Source organism: Macaca mulatta, chromosome 4 (assembly GCF_049350105.2).
Source record: "Macaca mulatta isolate MMU2019108-1 chromosome 4, T2T-MMU8v2.0, whole genome shotgun sequence".
In the NCBI taxonomy this organism is placed as follows: Eukaryota; Metazoa; Chordata; class Mammalia; order Primates; family Cercopithecidae; genus Macaca; species Macaca mulatta.
In genome coordinates this window covers 130225001-130246644 of record NC_133409.1, presented here as the reverse complement: position 1 = coordinate 130246644, position 21644 = coordinate 130225001, and the positions used below count along the sequence as shown (strand labels likewise).

The 21644-nt window shown below is 40.5% G+C and overlaps 1 protein-coding gene across 2 annotated transcripts in view; it reads right to left on the bottom strand.

The window, feature by feature from the left end:
• Nucleotides 1-21644, bottom strand: part of PKHD1 (PKHD1 ciliary IPT domain containing fibrocystin/polyductin) — a 465580-nt gene that overhangs the window by 438971 nt on the left and 4965 nt on the right. For both annotated transcript variants that reach the window (XM_077999818.1, XM_077999819.1), the window contains exons 4-15: nucleotides 21521-21629; nucleotides 17906-17963; nucleotides 15118-15196; nucleotides 13769-13843; nucleotides 12650-12714; nucleotides 12100-12139; nucleotides 11150-11220; nucleotides 7638-7739; nucleotides 6643-6738; nucleotides 4235-4376; nucleotides 1642-1756; nucleotides 64-342 (exon numbers count right to left, since the gene is read on the bottom strand). In XM_077999818.1, the coding sequence (XP_077855944.1) occupies nucleotides 64-342; nucleotides 1642-1756; nucleotides 4235-4376; nucleotides 6643-6738; nucleotides 7638-7739; nucleotides 11150-11220; nucleotides 12100-12139; nucleotides 12650-12714; nucleotides 13769-13843; nucleotides 15118-15196; nucleotides 17906-17963; nucleotides 21521-21629 (1231 nt within the window). The remainder of the gene's footprint in view (nucleotides 1-63; nucleotides 343-1641; nucleotides 1757-4234; nucleotides 4377-6642; nucleotides 6739-7637; nucleotides 7740-11149; nucleotides 11221-12099; nucleotides 12140-12649; nucleotides 12715-13768; nucleotides 13844-15117; nucleotides 15197-17905; nucleotides 17964-21520; nucleotides 21630-21644) is intronic.

Sequence of the window (21644 nt, the reverse complement as noted above, 5' to 3'; positions counted from 1 at the left end):
CGGCTACGCGGGACTTTATTCCTTCCAGAGTTCAGCTCCATGCGACTGGGAAGACACACAGACCTGTACTTCTGGAAGTCTCTGGGCTCGGGCTCGGATCTGGTGCTTCTCCCGGAGGTAAGTAGTGACCACATCAGGATTCAGCCAGGTGTTGTGAATCTGGACACCAATCCTCATCCCCCTGCTTGGGGCTATCCCATGATGCTCTGCTTCCAGGTAGTACTTGGCTCCACCCAACAGCTCCAACTTGGGAGTCTTTTGCTGCCAGGTCCCTTCATCTCTATTCTGCTCCCAGGAGTCAAACCAGTCAGCAGTGCCAACGCTGATAGAGGCCACTTTCACCTGTGCCCAAATAAGCATATCATGATCAACACTATGAAGCTTCCAGGCATCTCTTTCTCAAACACTAAGTGTCTGAACTGCTACTAACAAGAGAGTTTTGAACTGATCTGCCTTTTAACACATTAACCCAGTTACCTCAGCCATGTGGTTATTTACGCTTCTCCAGCTCTCTATCTACCTGTCTATCTATCATCTCTTTCAATTGAGTAGTACTCAAATGAGAGTAGATGGGCCATGTTCACAGAAGGAACAACCAACCTAAACCCTAGGATTACATGACACTATGGAGAAGGTAGTATTAAGCCCTTCAGAGACCTGGAATGACTTGATCACATCAAAATCTATGACATTTCTCCAACCAACTAGCAAACCAATTTCAGAGAAACATAGTAATAATTTGAGGAAAATATTGTGATTCTTTGTCAACGGCATAACTGCATTTTGGCTGCTGTTAAAGGCATCTTTTCTTATCCTTCAATGTTGATGGGGAATTCCTACATATAGCTGCCTACATCTCCACCCAAAATTAGTGGAAAAGGCACAAGTTTTGGAGTCAGGTAAATTTAGGGTTGAATCCTGAATGTGCCTTTTTGCTATCCAAGTGGATTGGGCACACAATCTTTCTTTCTTTCTTTTTTTTTTTTTTTTTTTTTTTTTTTTTGAGACAAGGTCTCACTCTGTTGCCCAGACTGGAGTGCAGTGGCAGCCACGACTGCCCAAGGCTCAGGTGATCCTCCTGCCTCAACCCCTCAAGTAGTTGGGACTACAGGCATGCACCACCATGCCTGGCTAATTTTTGTGTTTTTAATAGAGACGGGGTTTTATCATGTTGCCCAGGATGGTCTCAAACTCCTGGGCTCAAGTGATCTGCCTGCCTCAGCCTCCCAAAGCACTAGGATTACAGGCATGAGCCACCACGCCTGGCCCACACAATCTTTTTAAGCCTCAATTTCTTCATGTGGAAAAGATACATACACATGTCTTTAGGTATATATGTGTGTATACACACAAACACATACATAATATATATATGCATATATACATACATTTTGCAGAGATGCAGTGAGAACTAGAGACAAGTTCTGTAAAAGATGTAGCATAACATTTGGCTTACAGTGAGTGCTCAATAAATAGTAGGTTCACACTCAACCAAATTCTTTTTCAACAATTAAAGTTCCTGATCATCCAATGGCATGTTAAAACTATCTGTAAAACAGAGAGCCTTAACTTTGATTCTTTCTTTCTTCATGGGTATAGGACTGGCAACAGAGAAAAGGAAAATAAGAAGACAGTGAATACCTTGGTCCTTGGTTCCTCTGACCAACTGAAATGCAAGGAAGCTTGGCTGTCTGCCTGAATCCAGAAAGTGTAATTATTTGTCTCTGGAGCCACAAAGAACCCACTGAGCCGTGCTCTGTAAAGCGGAAGAACATAGAGTCAAGCAAGAGTAACCAAGGCTGAATCACTGAGCCAACAAATAGTTGCCCTTGTACTTTGTCCTCTTTTCTAGTAATGAAGAAGAACAACCTGATTCTTATGCCACATGATTGTCCAGAATATTCTAGAAAGAGATATAGTAGCTGCCTAGTCTCAATAGCCCAATACATCTCTACACTGGACACAAATCCCCTTGCTGTCGTGTCATGTTTGGGAAAGTTGTAGCCACAGCACACAGCTATATGGAGACTTAGCTGATAAAACCACCTACCACAGCTATTGCAGGCCCTGGATCATGGTAGAAGCTCAATCTATAGTAAATATGATTCTTATTATTAGAAATAAAGACAGATTGCTTATTAGAGTTTGCTCTGAGCTTACCAGCAACCGCAACACCTGCAAAGAGTATTTTTCTAATTAAAAATATTATGATCCACAGATAAGAGTCAATTCAAAATGTCAAGAATTTCAAATTAAAACCCATCAAATGCAGCTTTGAAGAAGATTACAGGCAATTTCATAAAACATTTTTTAAAAGATCATATTTTTAATATCTAAATTCCAGCAATCTAATATTATAGGCAGACATAGTTAAGGAACTAATTAGACTGCCCAAATAAATACCGAGAATATTTTCTGATATGCTATTTTCTTAAATCTTCAGATGACCAATATAAAGATGTTTTTAAATTTTGCTTTAATGTATATACATTATCTTTATTTTTGAGAGAATTTTATACCTAAAATAGCTTCAAAAATAAGTATTTTAAAGATCCATCAGTATAATTACATAAACTTACCAATAAATAAATAAATATTCTAATTTTTTAATTTAAAATTTTTAGATTTTAAAGAGATTAATGAGAGAGGGAATGGAAAATTAGTTACTACCTGACCTGTGGTTCCTCGAAACGGCAGTTAAAGGGACATACCCTACAAGACCTACTGTAGAAGTCAAAATGTTCTTTTGCCTTTTGGGGTAGGCTGACTCACTCCTTAACACTCCCAAATACACCAAATGTAGCTGAAAGATTTACCTTTGAACATTATTAAATGGTCATTAAAAACTGTGATAAAGGTGAATTATTAGGTGCTGCAATGGACCACAAATTAACTGCCACATTTTTGTTTATTTGTTTCTTTGTTTAAAGACGGAGTCTCACTCTGTTGCCCACGCTGGAGTGCAGTGGTGTGATCATGGCTCACTGCAGCCCCTGACTCCTGAGCTCAAACAGTTCTCCACTTCAGCCTCTCAAGTAGCTAGGACTACAGGTGCACACCACCACACCTGGCTAATTTTTTTATTTTTTACTTTTTAGAGACAGGGCCTAGTCTCAAACTCCTAGACTCCAGTGATCCTCCTGCCTCAGCCTCCCAAGTAGATGGGATTAAAGACTCAAGCCATAGCATCCAGCCTTAACTGCCACTTTAAAACCATAAACTCATGGTTAAGTACCTAGTAAGCAAGGCTTCAGGAGACACTGCTCACAGATTACCAACCCTACTTGGCTTATTCAATGCCTAAAAATTCTCTAAGCTTTTCATTTCAAATTGAGTTGAAATCTATTAGATTGGTACAAAAATAATTGCAGTGTTTGCCATTACTTTCAATGGTAAAAACCGCAATTACTTTTGCACCAACCTAATAAAATGGTAAAATACTTGGAGGAGGTCACAGACTGGCTGAAATTCACACTCAGGAGTCACAGCCATCCTCTCTAAGAAGGATTTCAAAGGGAAAAGAGAGCCATCATTCAGTAAAGGATCCACCCTTCAACATATACACTGAGAACACACTAAGGAAACAGTATGTCTAGGCAATTTTCAAGCTTTTATATTTTTAAGCTTACTTTAGAATACTAGAAATTTTGGCTACATCCTTGAAGGGACTAAAAAGACTGAAGGAATTACACACCATTAAACGGAAAATTATAGTCATGACGCCATTACTACTACTGAAAACAATGTCTCACAGAACCCGCAAGAGTTTCCTCTGCTCTACAAGGGCCATTGGGTTGACCTTCAGCACTGGAAGGTTGTTCCTACAGTATGCTGCCTAGACTTTGCTCCCTTATGTACCCAAAGGGCATATTCTTGGATCTTTCTTTGGCGTCAACCAGATGTTAGTTTTACCTCTTAACCAGGTACCTAAAGCATGTTTTACCCTGCTGTTTTTCAAGTCTCCTGGCTCAGCTCAATATTCTAGTTGATAATCATCTCCAAAATAGATTGTAAACTAAGTTGTGGAAAATACAAATTTTACATATTGATCAAAATTTGTCCCCGCACTAGCATGACCAACGCTGATTGAGAATACGGTCAAACTCTGTTGTTGTTGAATTGGCTGGTGTTATAAATTCCTGGAAATCTCGATGCCTTCCTTATCTGTCTCCTAGCCTCACCTATGTTAGTAAAGATGCTTTTGATGAGGACTCCCACTTTTCCTACAACATACCTGAAAGGTTGTCCTTCCTTTGACCAAAACCCAAATGGAGAACTGGCATTAGGGACAATCTGCCACCTGTACCCTGGGGTGGCTTCAGTCAGTTCCAATCCCTCAACAGCATCTCCAACTTCAAAAAGAAGCCCTCGATTGCCTGTAAGACATGTAGACATCATAAACATCACAGGGCACACCTTCCCAAATTGGGGAACTACTTTATTTCAAATTACAAGGTGAAAGATGACCCAGATGCTACCTGTAAAGGTGAGTCAACCTAGAGTCAGACAGAGTAGTTATATGAAAGGTTCTGTAGTTAATATGAAATACAAATGTTTCGGAAAGCAGTAAACATTCCCTGGCGTAGGAGTTAGCCTTTTTAGCAAGAGTGCCTAGAGAAGAGAACCAAGTCCTGGAGAAAATGTGAATGAGCAAACAGAAGCTGAGGCTGAATAAAAGGAGGACAATATGATTGTGTGCTTGTGACGTGGCTTGCCTTTGTGCTTCCCAAAGCCGGAAGTGGGCTTCAGCATCTTTTAAGGCCCAGTTCAGCAGGGAAATTCAATTCTCTAAAGTCCTTTTTTTCCCATAACATTGACAATCCTTAAGTTTCTCAAGTGTCATGGCCTCAATTTGTAGACCTGCACACAGAGCCAAATATGTGTCATGCTGCTATTATGTGATATTTTAAATGATATCATATTAATTTATATTTTGTATTAAGCAAACTCCGAGGCCAAAGGCACAGGTACAATCAATATTGAATACTAACTTGGGCTAAGGGTAAAACTCTGGAATCACAGCTAGAAGTGTTGCTTTGAGCAAATTCCTTGATGTCCTTGCATCTTCATTTTTTCTCATGCATCAAAATAGGACCAATAATAAAATAGCAAGAATACACTAGGACTAAGGGAAAATATATACTCAAAGAGCCTGGAATACGATAAGTGCTCAATAAAGGTAATTATGGTAATTATTATTTTAAACTAATACTGTTGTTCCTCAATAACTCCTAAAAGGGAGAGGTGGATAAGGAATAAATAGAAAAGTAAGAGCGTATTTTGAAAATATTACTTTAAACCAGGATTTCTCAACCTCAGCACTATTGATATTTTAGGCTGAGTAACTGTTGTGAGGGCGTGTCCTATGCATTGCAGAATGTCTAGCAGCCTTCCTGGCCTCTGCCCACTAGATGTCAGTATCACCACCACCACCACCTCCGGTCTAACAGCCAAACAGGTTTCCACACATTGCTACGTGTGCCCTGAGGGGCAACATCGCCCCTGGTTGAGAACAATTGGTTTCCGTAGTAATTTGCCCAGCTTCTGTGGAAGAAACTTCAAAAGCCCTTCATAAAGGACATCACTAACTGTCAAAACCAGCTGCATTCAGGAAATTATCCTACCACTACCCAAGTAGCTAAAGCAGGAAATACCCAAAAAGGGAGCAGACTCTATTTCCTGACAGGAAACACACATTATCTCGATTACTTGTTTCAGTAGTTTTGTTTCCTTGGATGGGAGCTTTCCCTGAGTAAAAACTGCAGATCTGGGAGCTGGAGAATTCTCAAGCCAAAACTTTGCATGCATTTTCATACCTGAATGCCCTTTCTTTAGAAAGGTTTTTTTCCCCTGCTGGGCAACTTTCCTTGTAGGTGCTATGCCTCTAGAGTTGACTCTCGCTGCCTGTAGTTTAACCACTAAGTCAGCCTGTGGTTCTGAGCTGGGTAACACACCAACTGCCCTTCATCCCTCACTACACTTGAGTCTTCAGTTCTAATGCTCAGCAGAAAAGTGTTCCAGTGTTGTGCTCTTAATTTGCTGCTGTGGGGTGGACACTTTAAATACAGAAGGACAGCTGGAAGCTGCCTTTTCTCCTCCATTTCTGCCCAGTTCAGGCATAACCTGGTGGCAACATCACAATACATCCCTGTTTCTCAAAGCAGCAGACAGATACCCACAGGGGAGAAAAATTCATATTTAAATACATCCCATTGTGCCCCACTCTCCGGCCTTGTCTAATGCTGTTGTTTTGAGCATAGCCGAGCACACGCTAATGCTCCTGTCTTCTCAGCCAGTGGACATGCAACTGACCCATTGAATGAAGGCGGGCAGTTTGGGGGTTTCCTCCAGTAGCTATAACAGTATCTTGAGGGCAGTTATGCTTTCTAGACCATGGTCTCTTCTGGACGGCACTGGTCATACAGCCGGCTGGGGCTAGAAGTGCAGTGTCACTAAGCAGCTGAATAAAACTAAGAGCCTTCCTGAAAGGAGAGCCTTGACAATGGTATCGTGGACCCAGGGCTCACTGAGTTAGCCAGTCAAGTAGATGAGACAGAATTCAAACCCTTTTATTTCTACTCATCAGCCCCTCATGATTAAAGATATACAGAGTTTATTGAACAGCCCTGGTGGCTTCCTTACCTGGCTGAGGGGTGGTGAGCCTCGTATCTTTACCTGGAGCCCGAGTGGTGCACTCAATCTTCCTGGGAGACACATGTCTAATATCACATGGAATGCCTAAAGGGAATTAAAGAAATTTATGTATGTGTGTGTATATGTGTGTATAGGTATACATACACATATACATGTATATGTGTGTGTATATATAATTGTATATATATACACACACACACATACAGAGAGAGAGAGAGAGAGGCAGTGGGGAGATGTGATGGCAAGACCAGACTGAAGTAGACAGGCTCCTATTCTAAGGCAAAGGGCTGGGTGTAGATGGAATAGCAAAAGTTGTCACCCCAATTGAAGGAGAAAAGAGAGATTGCAGAGCAGCAGAGGATAGGGCAGCTTGAAGTATTCAGAAGGAAAGCCATGCAATGAAGTGCTCTTCATTGAGGATGTACTGAACCACTTGGCTGAGCATGGGAGATAAGTGTGACATGACAGTGTGAGGACACCCTTGGTGCCACCGACTACAGAAGCATCCCACCTACTACAGGACCTGGCAGAGCACAAGGCTCTAGAAAGGTCCACAAAAGGGTTTGCCAAGTCTGGGGTGCGGGTGATTTCCAGAATAATCTGTATAGCAAATGCCCACGCACTCCTGCTTGTCTATATCAAGATAGTTAACAAGGGAGAGTGAAGAGAGAGGCTGTTTTTAGTAGGAGTAAACCTTTGTTAAGAAGCAGCTGTATTTCTTTCTTTCTCTTCACTCACAAGATGGGGTACCTGAGGGAATTGCCTGTGCCTTGTGAGTGTGTCTGCAGGACATTCTGTTCCTGTGACCCATGTACTGCAGGACCGAAATCCTACCTGTTCTCAACCAAACACATGACTTATCAAACATGATAAGTCAGAAGGGGCAAAGCTTGCTTCCTCCTGCATCCCTCATGCCATACAGACATATAAGCTCCTAGGCATCTAAAACTATGAACTATTTTCAGCCATTTCAGCATAGTTACCTGCAATGGTAACTTGGGCAGAATTGTCAAAGAAGTCTCCTGTAATTGTGATGTCCGTTCTTCCCCCAAGGCTCCCAGTTTCTGGAAACACAGATAATATTTCTGCAAGAGTTTAAAAAAAAAAAAAAAGTAAGCTTCCAAATATAGATCAGAATATGACCCAGATAATCATATAATAATAGGGTACATTAATAATTTATTTCTTATTTTAACTTTCTAAGTTCAGCAACAGTTGAATTTTTTTCTAGTAGTAACTGTTTAAAAATGCACATAATAAGAAAAAGACCAGAAGTATATATTATCCAGGATCAATATTTGAAAGGAAGGGGAAATGTGGAGTCGTTCATGGTATCAGCAAAAGCCCCTAGGTACCATGATGTTTACTCAGAAAATCTGTCTCCTGACCTCAAGGACAATATTGACAAGTCAGGGAACAATAAGTTACAACACAAGGAGGAATCAACTTTGGGTACACTGGGAAAGGCTTCAGTTCACCCACATGAATCTGTAATTCGCTCTAAGCAGGAGAATGAATTTCACTGTCTTTAGGACCCTCCCATTCTTCCCCACACTGAATGCTCCTTCCCCACATGCACCTCACACCTCATACCCAGTTCTTTCATGCTGCTCCTGATTGTTTAAAACTGCCTACGGTGGCCAGGCGTGGTGGCTCAGGCCTGTAATCCCACAAGTTTGGGAGGCTGAAGCGGGTGGCAGGTGGATCACCTGAGGTCAGGAGTTCGAGACCAACCTGACCGATATGGTGAAACCCCGTCTCTACTAAAAATACAAAAATTAGCCGGGTGTCGTGGTGTGCACCTGTAATCCCAGCTACTTGGGAGGCTGAGACAGGAGAACTGCTTGAACCCAGGAGACGGAGGTTGCACTGAGCTGAGATGGCGCCACTGCTCTCTAGCCTGAGTGACAGAGCGAGACCCTGTCTCAAGAAAAAATAAAATAAAAAAGAAAAGAAAAGAAATTGCCTGCAGTAATATGACACATAGTCCCCAGAATTTAGCTTTATCTCATTCTTTCCTCTCCATTATCAAGCTTTGACATTTCTAAGATTCATTCCCTCCAGAGAAAAGAGGAGTTACATTTGTGTAAACTGAAGGTACAAAGGCTAGTGATGAATGGTTACCACTGAAAAATAGACATTTTAGGAGGTTATTTTATAATGCTTTTTCCCATGTGACAAAGCAGAGGAGACATATGGAGGCAAAGATTGATCCCTTACAGTCAGATACCAAAATTCACCACTAATCATAATAACCCCCTGCTTTTAACCTACTATTTTAAAATTTCTTTTTTTTTACACTAGCACTGGAATTTTGTATTAGCTTTATGTGGAGATTAACACATTCTTTTGTCATGCATTCAAAATTACACAGATCAAAGACAAAACAATTTATGAAGTTCTTAAACTTTTAACGTAGTTGTAGATATTTGACAATTTTTTTCAACATTCACAGAGCACCTATTATATGGTATACTAGGGATATAAAGATGAATACAAACTAGTTCTTGTCCTCAAGAAGATCAGCATCGTAAAGCAGGTGTGCAAAACTATCATTTAATACCTTGGGTTGGAGAAATGAGAGAGTATATGAAAGAACGAGAAGTTTAGGAGTAGGATGGGAGTATTGAGGTATAGAAGAAAATGTTTAGAGATGACACTAATCTGAGTCTTAAAGGATGAATTAGAAGTGGCCTAGCGAAGAGGAGAAGGAGAGGGCATTTAAAAAGGAAAGATAGCCTGGGCATGGAGAGAAGAAATTGCATAGTGCATGCAAGTGTTGCTGGAGTATGACAGAGAGAGAGATAGAGCTGGAGAAACAGACAAGGAGGACGTCAGAAGTTTGGCCCATTTCTGGTAGGGGACAGCAAGCCATCAGAGGATGGTGAGTAGGAGGGAACCATGCATCAGACATATGCTTGATGTAGAGAATGTGGGGGAGGGGCTTGAAGGGGCAGAGGGCAAGTCGGGGCCTCTAGAAACCACTGCAGCATGTAACACAAGAGGTGATGGGGTCCAGAAACAGACAGTTGCTGTACAGATACATCATAAATAAGAGATAAAAACTGGCAGAAATTGTGATTGAATGGATATGGATAGGAGGAAGAAAGAGAAATCTTGGATGAATTCCAAGATTCTTGCTCCTCTACCTCTTTAGACGACTTTTGGCATAAGAAGGATAAGCACCACTTTGTCCATTTTAGAGATGCTTAATTGAGGCTCAGAAAGCTTAAAAGGCTTAACCACGCTCAACTAGTGATTGAATGTCAGCCCTCGAGGAGCTCAGCCCAGGGATCTTCATGGCTGTCCACACCCTCTTTTCCTACAGCCTCCTCTGCTGTGAAGAAGTTCTGGCCTGTGAGTCCTGATCCCAAGAAGACATTGGCCCTGGAAATGTAAAAGCACTGTGTCGTCAGGGATACCTGTCAGCCTATCAATCATTCCAGGGTTTGATAGTGATGGGCAGGCTCACAAAAACCTTGGAGTGGAGTGGCAAGAAGAGTGTACTTCCCACCATATATTGGCTATGGACATAAGATTTGGAATTGGAACTAAACGTTCTAGCACTAAAACCTTTGGCTTTGGAAAAGATGCTTGTTTATCTGAGTCTGTTTCCTCATCTGTAAAATGGGGCTAATGTTAAACCATCTCATAGTTCAGTGAAATAAATATTGAGATTTTATGTAAAGCACTTAACAAGGTCTGACATTCTTCCTGTAGCAGCTATCACTATCACTATCACCTTGGGCGCTTCTTCAAACTTACCCCAAACAGACGAGTTATACTGTTTAAAGAAAGGAAAAATCAGGGTGAAAATTCAGCTGTTGCAGGACTAGGCTATCTAGAGGGCAAATGACATTTGCTCCATGGCCTGCGAATTATCTTGCACTTTTGACAAAGGTAGATTTTGATTGCTTCCGGAGTCTGAACCTACCTCACACAGTTCTTCAGTGGCTGTGTGACTGTATTCCATTCTAGAATCTAAGTATTCTTTAGTAGCCAGCTTTCTACTACCAAATTGAGTTCACAATTCCATGCAAGCTTCCAATTTTCACATTCTTTTTTTTTAGTATGACGGTTTACCCATCAGATGGTAACAGAACAGCTTAATGTCAATATTAGTCATAAATTGTTGAATGAATGTTCAGAGATGGATGTTGAAGTAACTGGAAAGATGTGCTTTAAGAGTTTTTAAGTGCCACCTTTTTTCTTTTACTTTCAGAACATAGAATAAAGCAAGACTCTCCTTTCTTTTATTCAGTTTATATCCATAGACTTTGTATAGAAGTATATTATCAAGACTCTTTTAATATATTAACTAAACCTGACATGGATACAAGCAATTTAATCTCAACCAAAACCACAAGGCTGTCTATGATTGTAGGGATAGCTTTGGGTGTTAATGGTCATCAAGAAATGGCCAAAAGATAGGGAAGGAGGGGCCAACGTTGAGTGACGCACAAGGGAAGGGGTACTTCATAAAGGGGAATAGTACCTGAGTGTGTCTGGTATAGGAAAAGGTCCTGTTTAGCACTGATCAGCCATGCCTTCTTGCGGACCATTGACCTTCGAAAAAGACAAAGTTCTGTTTTGAATGAAAATAGCATCTGGGATTGCATTTTTTTTAGTCAGCTGCCTGAAAGGAAGATTGGGATCTTCCTTCTATCGATCTTTAGAACAGTTGAAATAGCAGCTCCCTTGGATGACTAGAGAACAATACCACTGGGACAAAGTTGTTTTCTGATATATAAAATTATCATATGGGAATAATGCCTGCTTCATAGAGTGCCACAAATGTTCAATGAAATGATGAGTGTGAAAGGGCCTAGCCCTTAGTTGGCCTATAATCAATACTCAATAGACATTAATTTTATTTCTTCCAAAATGAGAACGAGAGAAAATCTCCATACTTTGGGCTGTAGAGCTATATATAATTGCCACTGCCATTACAATGCAATTATTATCAACTAGACCCTGCACTTTTAACAGAAACACTTGTCAAATTATATAGGGACAGAATGTAAGGTAAGGATTCAGAAATCCAGAATCCGGATTTGTCACTTCAAAGTGTGATGAAATGTGGACCCCTTCCCTTTTGAAGAAGGCACTTCCTGGATGGTACAATGTATTTCATGAAACCATGTTCCTTATAAGATACTTGTGACAGTTTTCAACCTACAGTACTTGGAAATTACTTAAGATTTAATCTCCAAAATTCTGCACCACCACCATATCGAAACACACATTGCCTACAGATTAGTGACGAGGACACAATTTTTTTCACCGAAGTAAAAAAAGTCAAGGAGGTACATGAGGTCTCATTATACTATTCTGTTTGTATATGTTTAAAATTTTCCATTGTAAAAAGATAAAGTAAGCAAGATGAGAGAGATAGATAATATAAAATGAAGACAAATTTGCCTATTTCTATACCCAGTTACTTACTTTCCTTTATTAAATACTGAGAAGCTAACATTCTGGGAGCCTGTAACACAAAGAAACACACATTAACTCAGGAATCTGCATGAATCTTCTGGGCCAGGCCATTGCTTTCATAAGCCCAAAGACTCCAACATCATCAAATTACCAACCAAACCTGTAATTTATTTACCCCCCACCACCAAAACAACACCTCATAAGCTTAGCATCATTAGCAATGTGGCCTTCTAGCAATAAAAGGGCAACTGTAGTATTGCATAGCAGGGAAGAGCCCAGGCTAGATGGAGCATCATTTAAATATTGATCTACTGGTAACTAACTTCAATTTTTCTCACCTGCAAAGCCAAAAAATTCCACCAACTTCACAGGTTGGTGGCATTAAATTAGTTTCTATATGAGCTGTTTCATATAGTAGTGTTTTCCAGGGAATTCTTAACAAATAGTAATTATTGTTATTATTATTATCCTCATGTGAACCAATCTTGCAATTGTTTTTGTCTGGATACAGAGAAAGAAATGGATAAGACTTTAAAATTATGTTACTTCTCTAACAGACCGATGTAATCGCCTTCCACATGGCACTGCAGAGTCCCAAGACCATGGTCCTCCTGGATAGGATAACTAAGGAAAAGACAAATGGAGGTAAGAATGACCAGACAACTCACCACCAGAAGATCTGACTCTTTAACCAGGAAAGTAGAAAGCAAAAGGAAAAACAAATTTGTCAGAGAAAATGGTAGGTACTGAAGGTATAATGAGTTCATTAGGGCAAATGCTTAGGGTATTACTAACTAGTGTATATATAGGGTAATACTAGTTAGTAATACCCTAAGCATTTGCCCTAGTACTAACTAGTATTACTCTAAGCACTTGGTCCTTTCTTTTCAAATGTGTCATATGACAAGTATAACAAAACCTTTATTTTAAAAAAAATCTGTTATCAAGTATGAACCCCATAAAGGACAATTCTGACCAAACAAAATGCAGACACAAGGAAGACTACACACAAGTGTAGAATTTGGCTCTACTATACACCAGCCCGAAAAAGTGAAACCATAGGGTGTCATTCTTGTAATGGCCTCAAAGGAAGGGCAACCCACCCTGTCCAGAGTGAAGTAAAAATACAGTAAAACGATGGGTCTTTAAACTGGAGAGTGTAGAAACTTATTGCTAAATTTTTAAGTTATTTCTACCTTTGGCTAGTCACTGAAGTATAGTGGTTAAGATCATGAACTCTGGGAGCTGATTAGTTAGACAAGGTTCAAATCCCAGGTCTGCCACTTGCTCTCTGTGAGACCTTGTGCAAGTTACTTAACTTCTCTGTTTCTCAAATTCCTCATCTGTAATGTGAGACTAGTAATCATACATACTCCCAAGATTATTGGGTGACTTCAATGTAAAGCATTCAAGCAGAGCTTGGCCTATAGTAAGCCCCTAACAAGTATTAGCTACGTGTTTTCAAGGAAGGTTTTGGCATCCACTTCAATATGCACTTTGAATCAATCCCTGTGTCTTTTTCAGTAGTCTAAAGATAAGGCAGTAAATAGCTATGTGTGATTTATATTTTTAAAAAAACAGATATGTGGTGAGTGGGGAGAGAAAGAGAGTGTGTGTGTTGTATCCATGTGGAAGAACTTACAAGCATATGCATTGGCAAGATAAATAAGACACTCACCAGCTTCCCGTCTGCCTATTTACAAGAGAGCAAGGAGTAACCCATTTGTCTCCTTGAGCTTCCAAGATCACTGGGCTGGATTTTGAAAAAAAGGAAAACAAAAGACAAGGGATAATTGTGCAATGCTCCCAATAAACATTCCTCAAAAAACTCAGAGGAAACATGGCTATGAACATTCTCCTCTGGATTTTTCTGCACTATTGCAGGTGGCTGAAGGCGGATGTCAAGTCAAATTCTCAGCAGAGTAGGGGTGCACTCATGGCTCATGCTTTCACACTAAACAGAAAATATTTCTCCCTTCCCAAAAACCTTCATAATCTCCACACTGGCTACATTGGTTCCACACAGAGATAATATTGCATTTATGCCCTTATTCCCCCTTTCAAAGACTATATCCCAGATGATGGCTGGGATGGGACCAACTAGCAAATGTGGCACATTCCCAAGGATGTAGTAGGAGTTTCTACCCCCTACAACAAGAGTAGTTTTCTAGTAAGGTAGGTTGACCATTGCTTAATGCCAGAAATGTAAATCCTGAGAGTAATCAGATCATGTTCTCTTCAACTAGGGCAAAATCAGACAAATGGAATAGAACAGAAGAGGATGCCCCCAACCCATTCCAAGCGAAGGAAAAATTAGACACCATGTATAGAATCTACGCAGCTGAGCATATAGTAAGATTATTTTCCGTCTACCTTATAAATCTTCAGTACAGTTGCTTCATTTGTTGAATGATTACAGTTGCTTAGAGCTTCTTACAGCCTCTACAGTTTCAACACTTTTTGTCTTGTTCTCCTCTCTCTCTAGTGTGGATGATTTAATAGTAACACTTTCCACCACATCTCCAGTGAAGAAAGTCATGTTGACATCCTAATCATTCCCAGAAAACATTAAAAGCTCTATGGCTTTTAGTACCTGTGTCCACGTTTTCCTCTGATCCCACTAATACAATTTTTAAAGCACAAATGGATAACAACCAAATAAGAAAGTTATAATGGGCTTTTGGGTTTACACATCATTTTATAAAGAATCTATTTCAGCCTCAGAAACAAAGGAAGGAAGGGTGAGAATTCAAAAAGAAAATCCACAGATGCAATTACAGTTCATTTCACACTGAGCCCAGAGTGACTAGTTGTCAGTAAATAAATGGACCAACTTAATCGACCAGTTGCAATTACATTAGCAAAGTTTGCTGAAGCCCAGCTCATGAGGGACCATAAACTGCAAAGAGAGGAAAATAGCAATTCTGTGCCAACTGCTTACAATTTATTGCCATCAGGGAAGCTGGTCCCAGGAAGCCGTGCAGCATGTATGTAACTAGTTAAACACAAAAACAAACACACGCTTACCTATCAATGTATTCAGCATCAAAATCAAAAGTTTCCAATCTTCCGGTCATAATCCAGCCATATACATGTATTAGTTTTCCTGTTTGAAGAAGGAATTTTTTTTTAATTTAATGGACTCAGCTCAAACTCAATGTATAATTTAAAAAACCATGTTTCTTTTTGGTTACATATACTCAATATGGCAAAACAGGTCATGACCCAGAAAATTAATACTTTTAATAAATTGTACAACAGTAAGGTCAAGGGTATGATTTAGTGATAAATATTATAAAATATAAAAGCTAAAATAAGCTATTGTTTCCATCACAGACTTAATCATCTATGCATGGAGCACAGAAGGAATAATGGGTCTTCTTCACAGTCTCAAAGTGTGAACGTTTCAGAAAGAAGGGGCTCGTCACCACACACTGCCCTGTTCCATTCTCTTGGCTCTGTGGAGACCATCCATCCAACTGAGATTTAAGAACATGTGCCTTGGGTGCTCCAGGCTTCATGAGGCTTTCCTCTGGGCACTTGCTAAAATGAACAGGCTTTTCATATGAAGAGGCTTATATCACACAATCTGATGGGTCTTCAGGGATCCCAAGTATATGCCTTCCAAATAATTAGAATATTTAACCGTGTCTACTTAAACCATCACAGGCAATGTTTACAGGTGACAGAATGTGGGTTAGGGAGATAAACCTCAAGTCAAAGAATAGAAGAGAAAAGGGTACTGAGGGACTAATGAGGTCATGAAATCCAGAAAACTGAGCCTCTTTATAGACATTGAAGGCCACCAAAGAATGCAACCAAAAAGATGTTCCCTTCATATTGCACTTGTGTGTTATTAATAAGAAGTGACTTTCATCTGCATCTTTAGTGAATGACTCTCACTAAAATAATAGAAACCTTCCGGAAGGTATTACGGCCACCATTTTGTAGGTGCATGGGTAGAATGACCTAATAACAGGCAAAGGTCACAGAGTTGGCAGAAACCTGGAGTCTCAAGTTTCCTGTTACTGCTAAAAAAAATTCTGGCAGAATAATTCTAATTTCAATAGGGCCAAATGATCAATACCCTAGCCTCGGTGAGTATGACTTCTAGCTTTGACAGGCACAATTTTAAAACTAACAAAAGGTTGTAGAAATTAGGAATTTCTGTGGGTTTTTGTTTTGTTTCTAAACAAAGACAGCCAACAGAGGCTGACAAATGGCCACACCAGAACACGGTGCTGGGGGATTCCATGTCATACTGGAAAACTGCTAACCACGTATACAAACCCAACTGCTCAGAAAGCATCACCCCTCTTGTCCCTACCACCTCCCCCATCTCCCTGGCTGCTACACTGGGCAGGCTTCCCAAATGAAATGAGAGTATTCATCTGGAAAGTGATTATAAAGATGCAGCCGTATGAATCCTGCCCAGGGGGACCACTCCAACCCAGCCAGCCACCAATCCTTTCCCCAGAAGGTGGAAGAGACACGGAGCAGAACTCCAGCTTGGTGGGAGAAATGGGCTTGGCAGATCTGGGTGCCAGCTGACATTCCATTTCACACCTCTAACGGCCAGCTGCTTCCTCATCCCTCACCCTAACAAGACTTCTGCTATCTAAACAGGAGTTTCTAACACCAGAGCAGCAGGGACCCAAATGACTGCATGTGATTTTCACAGACCACATCCCTCTTTCATAAAGTATCAGGTCCTGATTATTCAGACAAATGGAAAGGAACAGATCTGTGAAAATCCCGCATGAGTAAGAGCATGCCAAATTCACATTCTCTGAAATATAATTTAAATTCACTCATACATAATATGTGTCTATACACACAAACATAGAACATATAAAACGCTTTTCAATAACTTAGATCTTCATTCTGACATGCTTGAGCAGTTGAGCCAATCAAAACAACAAGATCCATCTATGCATTTAGACACAACTATAATAAAAATTCAGCAACTTTTTAGCACACTCATACCATTTTGGAAACCCTAACAAGTGGAAAACCTTAAATAAAGGTAGGAATTTGGCAGGAATCAGACAGCAAATTATATATAATCCTAGTTGTGTTTACTACTTAGTTTTAAGGCAGATTTAGCAATCCCTGAATCCACTTCTCAGTTGCAATCCCTTCTTTTATGTAAATCCCCCAGCTTTATATAATCTTCTTTTCTATCCTCCTGGCTTTTATATATCTGTGTGCTCTCTAACTTTATAAACAAAACCCCCAGATGAAGACTAAAGTTAACGACAAAATGGTGAATATATGGGCCACTCTGGATTCTGGCCGTCTGGTTCAAATCTCAACTGTGGTATTTATTATCTGTATGACTTTTGGCAAATTCCTTAACCTTTTGCTACCTCATTTTTTCATCTGCAAAATGGGAATAAAAATAGCCCTTCTATTATCAGGTTTTTGCGAGGATCTAGTGAGACATCTGAAGAGCTTAGACTGGATCCTGGCACACAGTTTAATAAAGGTTTATTATTATGTGAATGATTACAAAGTTAAAAGCAAGGATGACTCCTCTTTCCTCCAGTCTCCAACATCAACTCGTTTGATTTTGCTGTCCTCTTTTTCTTTTCATGTTTGCATTCCTTTTGTTATCAGTGAAGTAACAGAGCAAAAGTGCCCAGAAGTAAAACCAAAGCACGTTAAAAATGAACCAGAGGTTGAGTCTTATTTTCAAAACAGCATCAAAGAAGCAGCTAAATTTTCCCACTCATAAAAACCACTCACCTAGGTTTGCAACAAGCTTTGGCAAAGAGATTCACAATTATTCCTATTTTAATAGAAGATTTCTTACCTGGAACTCCACTTGGCGGATAAACTTGGTGAACGATGGGTGTCTGCGCCTTGGAAAACTGTTTAGAAAATAGTACCACAAGTGAGCATGTCATTAAAATATTCACAAACACAGGAGGCACAAGCCATTCCTCAGACAGCATTACTTGAAGGTAATAAATGGTTACATTTCCTTGTGTCACCCTCACATCTTTCTAGTTCTTTTTATCCTTGTAGTATTTCTATGAAACAGGAATGATGGATATTATCATATTTCTCCTATAGATGAGGTAGAGGTAATTTGATTAAGGTCACATAGCCCTCTATTCTGTACCATATTGTCCAAACCTTGACAAGCCTATTTCCACCTGCCCACCTTCCATACCCAAGAACACATGTTACTAGAAAGAAAGGTAGACAGGTCTTCATGCAGAACATCAGTCTTTTAATTCCATTGTTGTAATTTGATGTTTTGAGGCCTTGAAGATTTTGATTTTTCTAGAAAGGAATGCACTTATTTAATTGGATCAAAACTTAAATCATTAACAGCCAGCACCTTGGTAGGTATCAGTAAGCTACAAAAAATGAGAAGCTGGATAGGTACACACCTGAGGCACTTACTAGAGAAGTGGAAGGTACCTGCTGTGAGGAAAATGACTCAAAAGATTCAAGGAATGGGAAGCAACATTGTTCTTCAAGAAGGAGGAAAGCAGCATCAATGGGAGCAGTGGGAGCCTGAGAAAGCCTGGCAGTGGCACTCCAAATCATCTTACAATGCCCCCTGTCCCCAAAGCACACTCTCTGCTGACCATAAGCTCCATAAAGGCAGGGACAATGCCTGACTGAGTCGCTGCTGTGTCTCTGTGCATAGACTAGTATGTAGACGACATTCGAATTTTTGTGAATGGATAGACTCGCCCAATCTGGATGACTGATATACTGCCTGGAAGGAGAGGTGAGAATGAGACAATCTCAGGAACTCCATCTCACCTGTAGGCATCTGGGTTAATCTAAGATTAGTGCATTACTCCATCAGGAAATCACACCAGGGCCAATGTGATGGACTGGCCAGACCAAGGCTTGACCTGTGAGCCAATGACTTACCTAGGAAGAGACCTAGTCTCCTCCTCCCTCCCCCTCACCAACCCCTTCTAGATGCCTAGACTACCACCATTCCATACAACCTACAGTGCTTCCCATTTGCAAAACAAATTACAGCAGCAAATTGTTTTGTTTGGTCTTCTTTCAGAACCTCAGGATTCCCAGAGAGAATATCACCAAACAATAACTCAGTTGTTAATCAACAGCCCTAATCAGACATTGAGAATCAACAGACATTTCAACAAAGCTGATGGTGGCTTGCCAGGCATAGGTTTTAAGTATTGATCCATATGCTGTATAGTCTGCCGTGAAGGCTAATTTCCTCACTTTCTAAAGGAAAGGGTTAGAAAATAGTTCACAGAAAATATGTGCTGTCAGGGGGTCAGAATAACAATGTTGTTACTTCACAGCTTGGGAACTGGCTCTGATCACACCAAAAGATAAAGATTAATACAGTTACACACACACCTGCCAAACATTCAGTCCCCACCCCAGCCTCCCAGCCAACCACTGCCCCTAGGCCTTCATACCAACATTATTTCAACTGGACTACATCATAGGAGCCTAGTGAAGTACAGTAGTGGTTATTGACCTATCTCACAGATGTTTAGAAGCTGAGGCAGCTGGAACAACTGAGTCCAAACCAAATAAGGAAGCATACCTCTCTATTTCAACCTGAAATCTAAGAACCAGCACTCAGTCTGTAATCCTTCTACCAGACTTCCATGGGAAACAGAGCAACCCCTTTATTACTCCCTCCCAGCACCTGAGATTGTGGCGAGGCAGCCTTGGGGTTAAACCTCAAACAGGGCTTCACTTGTGATTCTCTCTGAGCTGACACAACGTAACATGGTACATTTCTAAGAGAAACAGGCCCCTGGTCACCCACCAGGCTAGAGACATGACAAAGTGAAAAATTAATGAGCTTCCAAATCAAGCTTCCCGCATGCTGATCCTCGGGCCCCAGTGTGGTCAGTAGAAGCAGGAGAGAGGAGAGGAAATACAGCAGATTAGGATGAGAAAGCTGCAGCCACCAGCTGTGTGATCAACCTTCTGTGAGTTATTCAAACTTGTCAGCGCCCACAGCAGGCCCTTTGCAGTGGACTGGCAAGATGGGATTAATTTTTAATACTCATGGTTCCCCAGTCCCAGTCCCAAAACAAAGAGACACGCCGTGTTTTATTTAGCTTGGAATGCTTCTCATTAACTGCATCCCCTGGTGATTTTTCATCAACTTGCCAAGATAGTTGAACCACTGACGGACTTGTTTTCTTTCATGTGCAATTTTAGGAAGTGTTTCTTTTATTTCCCCCTCTCGCTCCTAACCAATCTTTTAATAAGCAGGAAAACTACCATCTGGGGTGAAAAGGATCATGGTGATTAAGAAGCATGCTTGGACTTCTCTCTTCTGTTATGTTCCCTGAGACAGGATAGAGGTGGTGGTGCGGCTCTTAGTAAGAAAGAATGATATAATGTTTTTTCTTTCTGCTGCATACGTGCAAAAGCAAAATTCCAGAAAACAAGATTCTCTTGGATTAAGAAACAAGTTATTAAACGTGAAGCAACAGCAAATTCCAAATTTCAAAAACAAATAGCCTATATGGAACACGGATCGTAGGAGAGACGAATTTACAAGGTGAAGCCTTATTCTGAAGGAGCATTCATTAGTGACTGCATTGTATGTTTTGAAACAGCTTTAAACAGAGGTACCCCAGGTGAAGTGCAACCACATTGACAGAAGTACTGCCAAATCTCTGCTTTTCATAAACCATCTAGGACTTACCTTTTCGGAGATCGTTTAAAACTAATCTGAAATGGACAATAGACTGAACCAAATATAAATGAACTCCCAGTATAGGTATCAAGGCTGTAAAATAAGACAGGCATGGCTTCCTAAACTCTCTCTCTCTCTCTACTTCCTTTTTGATCTCCCCCAGCAAGAAGGAGAATTTAAACAGCAAATGCCCTTTTGGTTCAGTGTTGGAAAGACTTAACAGAAATATACCAGGAAGCAGGGAGAGAGGTAGAAATTGGGTCTCCTCACCAAGAAATGTGGGTCCTTGAGTGTCTTCACCATGCTGAGACTCAGCATGATCCGAGCTGTAAAATGAAACACTGATCCACAAAGGTAATCTTGGTGGCCCCTCTATGGGCTTCCGTTTAGATGAGAATTTAGAGTCAGATGCAGGTTCAAGTCTTGGTTCTGCCAGTTACTACCTGATGACATGGGCAAATTATTTAATCTCCCTGAGCCTCAGATTGTTCATTTGTAAAAACAGGACAGTGAATAGCTACCCCATAAAATTGTGAGCATTGAATTAGATAATGTACATAAAGCATTTAGCTAAAGGCTGACATAAAAGCGTTCAAAATTCATCTTTCATTAGTATGATCTAAGAAACTCTCTCATTACTATCCACCATTTTCTTTTAACACGGTCAAGCAGACACTGTGGCTCATTTACAATTTGCCTTTCAATAACACAAGCACACCCTCAGACTATGTAAACATACCTTCCTCCAACCTTAGAACCCACCTTGAAGGTACAGCTGTCTCGTGGTCCTGGACTTGGGCTGCTTACCAACTGTCCCCCGAAGTATGCTTCCAGGGAGTACAGACCCTCGTGTGCTTCAGACAGCAGAGATCTGAGGACAGAAAGT